Source organism: Micromesistius poutassou (genome assembly GCF_964030765.1).
Source record: "Micromesistius poutassou genome assembly, chromosome: 1".
Lineage (NCBI taxonomy): Eukaryota > Metazoa > Chordata > Actinopteri > Gadiformes > Gadidae > Micromesistius > Micromesistius poutassou.
In genome coordinates, this window is record NC_140271.1 from 6,906,260 (window position 1) to 6,911,882 (window position 5,623).

General features: G+C 42.4%; 1 protein-coding gene across 1 annotated transcript; it reads right to left on the bottom strand.

Moving 5' to 3' along the window:
- Positions 1–433: 433 nt before the first annotated feature.
- LOC311380136 (uncharacterized protein) lies at positions 434–2,330 on the bottom strand. The gene is made up of 3 exons (XM_084488369.1): positions 1,889–2,330; positions 1,645–1,766; positions 434–1,350 (listed from the first exon to the last, which is right to left on the bottom strand). Exons 1-3 carry the CDS (start codon positions 2,013–2,015, stop codon positions 832–834), a joined length of 768 nt encoding a protein of 255 aa, XP_084344495.1. The 5' UTR covers positions 2,016–2,330; the 3' UTR covers positions 434–831.
- Between the last annotated feature and the right edge of the window lie 3,293 nt (positions 2,331–5,623).

Consider the following 5,623-nt stretch of genomic DNA (forward strand, 5'->3'; position numbering starts at 1 on the left):
CCCCCAATGTTCATTTTTCCACGCGTCCATTTCAAGCCCCACTTTGTCCGAGATGGACCGACTGGCTGTATAGGCACAGCCAATCGCACTGGATGGATGCAGGAGGCTGACTTCATTGTGTATTTGAAACATTTCCAACAGCACACTCATAGCTCCCCAGAGTCGCAAGTTTTGCTGATTCTAGACAATCACCCCTCACCAGTGTTGGGGCTAGTTACTTTAAAAAGTAATATATTACAGATTACATATTACTCTCAAAAATAGTAATGCCTTACACTACTACATTACTCCCTGGAGAAAGTAACTAGTTATATTACTAGTTATATTACTAGTTACTTTTTTTCTACTTACTCTAAAATTGCCTGAGATGCATAAGATGGAAAGAGAGCAGACAAAGGAGGAGTCTTCTTGAAGGTCTTTATTAACCCAACAACAGACTGGCCTACATGCTGTTTAACTTCCTCAATTAACATTGTCTAGTGCAAATACAAACAAGTGTACTTGTGCAATCAAATACAAAGAAATATTAACTTCCTTAATGTTTAATCAACAGTCTAGTGCAAACAATCAGTTTGATTGTAAATTTATAACAAGTACAAACAAGAAATATTAACTTCCTCAAAACATAAATAAAATCTTAAATAAAAAAGACTGGTCTTACCAGCACTGTGAAGAGGAGAGGTAAACTGTCAAAAATAAAACCAAAACACTGCAGAGGAGAGGTAGGTTGTTGAAATTACTTTAAGCATACAACAGCTTCAAAACAAATCAATTAAACTACTACTACAACTACTGTAGTGCAAAATATGAACCTCTTAATGTGTCAGCTTATTAATTTTGGTCAAAATAATGGTTGTACCTCATAAGGAGGATTTTCTCAAATCGCTTGTCTCCTAACCTGTTCCTCCTCGGAGTTAAAACAAGGCTCCCCAGGCTGAATAGCCTCTCTACTGGAGCACTGGATGCTGGTGCCGTGTTGTATTTTAAAGACAGGGCCTTGATTCTGGGGAAGTTGTCTAGGACCCCCATCTCTGACCCAGACTTCAGGTAGTCCATCACCTCCCTTTCAGGAGTCGGACTAAGAGATCCTGAATCCTGCTCTCCCTCAAACACAAAGAAGTCATCCTCGCTGCTGCTGGAGGCTGGACTTAGCTGTAGAGGCCTGACCTCCTGCTCCTCATTGTGGGGGGCAGCCACGGGGGCTACACAACACTCTGTTATCAGCAGAGTCCTTAGGTCCTCTCTCCTGGTCCCTTCCCTCAGCCACCGCATCTTAAACTTGGGCAGAGTGACAGCAGCCAGGAGAGCCTCCCTGCTGTCCAAAACAGAGGCGAAGCGGGTTTTGACGGCCTGTGAGAAAGAGATTTCAAAATTAGATATTTCTCTTAAAAAGGACAAAACATGTTTTTCTGTGTAAGGAGTTGACAGGTGAATGATGCAACAGGCATATTGACTATACCAGGTCTTCAAAAACACAGTACCAGTATACAAATCTTACATTCTCTAAGAGCAGTGTGGAATTTAGAAAACTGTGATACTGGAAGGATGTGCAATTGTGTATCTGACAGGTTTCTCTCATATCACACAAAGTTCTAGTCAGTAAGTCTCACACACACAAACACACACACAGTACACACGGCTTACCTGCACTATGACATCAGGCAGATCTACCGTCAGCTGGGAGAGGCCAGCACGCAATGCCAGGGTCTTTGACATCAGAGACTCCAGTGTTGGTAGTAGATTGCCATAATAACAATCATCTTCACCTGGAATTAATGAATATGAATCAATTAATGAATTGCTTGTTTGATTCAAATGTTTAACAGTCAAAAAAAGTAAAAGGCAAGAAGCCATTGGTTAACAGGAACCTACGTATACTTAATCTCACCTTGTAATCGGTCCAAAGCTTTCGTAAGAGGTTTTGTGATTGTGCAGTATTCCACAAGGAATTTATACTCCCGCTCAGAAAAGGGTCTCAAACCTAGCTGACTGCAGAGAGTGGTTAACTGGGACATGGGGATCTCAGTGATGCGGGCTATTGCATTGTGGAAAGAGTTCCATCTTGTTGCTATAGGCACGATGAGCTTTTTTCCACATATGCTTTCAACTAGCTCTGCAGCTACCGTAGACCGGCTGGCCTTAGTCCAGAGGGCAGAGCACTTGGCAGTGGCACTTCTGTAGATTGTTTTGGTTGTCTGTTTGGTTTGGTTGGAGTGTGTGTTGGTCGCTGTCAACCATTTTTCAATGTCACCAGTTGAAATAAGATTCAGTGTGTGCGAGGCACATCTTATGTGAGGGGGGAGAGTAAATTGTCCTGGGTCTTGTTCAGTGGAGAGCACTTCTTGTACATTGGTAAATGTCACCTCTTCATCCTCCCCGGATCCCTCATCCTCGGAATCTTCTGCAGCTGCTGCTGCTGCTGGTGGCCGGGGCTCATACTCCCTGAATGTAAAAAGTGAAAGAAACAAAAAGAAATAAATTCATCATGTGTGGCCTATTCAATTAAAATGCAATCATATCATGTGTGTGTAGTTGATTATAATGCAATCAAATTAAACCATTCATGAACGTTACTCATTTGCAAATAAAACTCTTATTTAACTGACCTGAAAGCCTTCACAAAGTTCGAGCCGTTGTCAGTGACTGTTGCGGTGACCTTCTCTGAAAGTCCATAAGATGAGTGAACCTGCTCAATTTCAGTAGCCACAACGTCGTATGTGTGTCGTCCTTTGATTCTTTTGCAGGCAAGGGCTGCTTTTGCACGATGGAAGTTGCTTGGGTCAATCCAGTGGGCAGTCATGCCTATATAGCTTTTGTTGTGACAAGTCCAGATGTCAGCGGTCGTTGACACATACTCAATGCTTTCAAACGTTTTTTTCAGCTCACTTTCCATCCTGGCATAACATTTATCAAGGTACGTTGCAAAAGTTTTCCTGTCAGAATATGGCTGGTCTCTCCCTGCTATCGGTATTTTGCCGAGTATCTTACGAAAAGACTGCGATTCGACGGTTGAAAGCGGTAGCATCTCCTCTACTACGTAAGAGGCAACAAGCTTATTTATTTCTGATTTTGATGCTGGTACCAGTACCTTTTGATCGAATGAAAGTTTTAGCTGCTTGCGAGGCTGCTCGGTAAAGTCATCCAGTTGCTTGGCAACAAACTCGATGTGTCCGTGCTGTCTTTCGAGGTGTTTTTTCAAGTTGGAGGTGGTGTTCGAAGCGGTTGAGAGTAGCTTTTTTCCCGGGCAAAGGGTACATTGCACTACGAGGTTATTTTCCTTTCGTTGCAAATATTGAAAATAGTGGTTGAATTTCCAGCCGTCGAACAAGGTTTTTTGCAGAGCGGTGCCTTCTTCAGGACGCGAGCTAGCAGTAGCAGCAGCAGCAGCAGCAGCAACATGCTCCGGACTTGTTGACTCTTCCATTTTTTACCCATCTGTCCTGGCGGGTGAAGCTGGCGACCAATCGGTGATGGTAAATGATACCTCGTGTCAAACCCCAACCAATCACTGATCCATTCATGCCCCCCCCCTCACTCCGTGCTGTTTTGTGTGATGCGTGTGTGGTGAAGTAGCTGGTAGCTACTAGCAAATGTAACGCAAGTAACGAGCCCGGAAAATTGTAATATTATTACTATTTTCAGTAGAGTAATGCCTTACACTACTAGTTACTTGAAAAAGTAATCTGATTACAGTAACGCGTTACAAAGTAACGCGTTACACCCAACACTGCCCCTCACATCTTTCAATTGAGGGTGTGAACTTCTGCCGCAGCAATGGCATTGTGCTGCTGTTATTGCCTCCCCATTGTTCGCATAAAATGCAACCGCTAGACAGGACTGTCTACGGGCCTTTAAAAAAGGCAGTCAATTCAGCCTGCGACTCCTGGATGAAAAGTCATCCTGGTATGACAATGACCATCTATGACATTCCGGGCATTGTCAAGGAGTCTCTCCCTCTTTCCGCAACACCATCAAATGTGCAGGAGGGGTTCCGCTGCACAGGGATCTGGCCTTTCAATAGAGACATATTCAAAGACCATGAATTTTCCCCTTCTCTAGTCACTGATCGGCCTCTACCCCCTACCTCTGAGTCTCCTTCAGCTGCTCCTGTGGCCTCCATGTCTCCACCAGTAGCCTCACCTGTTGCCACAGCCTCTTTGCCTCCACCTGCTCATGTGCCTCCTTCAGCAGCTCCTCCTGCGGCCTCCTCCTGTCCAGCAATAGCCTCACCTGCTTCTGTGGCCTCCACGTCTCTTCTACCAGCCTCACCTGAAGCCTCCATTTCTCATCCGCCAGCCTCACCTGGAGCCTCAATGTCTTTTCCACCAGCCTTTCCTGCTTTTTCTCCAGAGGCTATCCGGCCACACCCTAAAGCAGGGCCCAGAAAGATTGCAACCAAAGGCAGAAAACGGCGCTCCACTGCAATTCTTACTGACACGCCAGAAAAAATAGCACTGGAGATCGAGAAGAACAACGTTCTTCTCAAAAAAGCAAAAAAAAAATTGGAGAGAAAGAAGCAACAAAAAAAGTTTCAAAGAAAGGGGGAAAGAAGATCAAAAAGATGAAGAACATAATGCCTGATTCAGAATCAGAATCCGATGAATTCTGTATAGTTTGTTTGGAGAGTTATTCAAGGTCGAGGGAAGTCTGGCTACAGTGCTTGAGCTGTAAATCCTGGGCACACAAAGATTGCACCCCTGGAGGTGATATGTACACATGCCACAACTGTGACTCAGATTAGACTGAGACCAGATTATTTTATTATTGTTTATTACAGTTTTATTAGTTTTAACAGTTAAAATTAGGTTGATTGCTGTAGAGTTAATGCCATTAAAGTAGCAAGATGCGGTTATATTGTTGAGATTAAATTTTGAACCTATGTATTACTAAAATGAAATATGTTATAAAATATCGATTTTTTTAAAATGTTTAAATTGTTGCTGTAAAGTGAAGCTAAAATCATATTTTATTATTGTTGATATTCGTTTTAACAGTTGCTAAAATGTTTAAGTTGTTGTTAAGTTATGTTATGCATTTTTTAAACCTTTTACATGACATTTGCTAAATAAATGAATGAATTGCCTCACAAATTGTTCCATCTACTGTATTTTATATCAATTTGAATATTTGGGCAAATCTATAATTGTCATCTGATCAAAGCTGATGAATATTGAACATTGTAATATTATAACTTGCATTTTTGATAATAATCCTTTTGTTAAAACTGAAATTAATTGTATTTGTAACATGTTGCAACCATCCCCAAACAATGTTGCAACTGTCCCCGGGCCCGGGGTCAGTTGCAACGTCTGACTCCTGGCATTCAAATGCAAATTGTGAAGAAAGTAGATTCTGTAATCATCCTTAAATGGTTTTGATTATTAACAGACAGATGTACGTTTATTGTATGAAAATTTGGTTTGTCTAATCCAAACCGTCTCTGAGTGACAGTCACTCAGAGGAATTGTGTCCCCGGTCTCCCCTACATGTTTTTCTAAATGTGGGTCATCAACGAGGTTGTAAAGTAGTAACTTGTCAAAATAAATGTTTTTTTCTCCCGACGTGTTTACGATCTTTATTCATTCATTGCGCCGCGGCGGGGAATGCCGTATACGGACGGGCG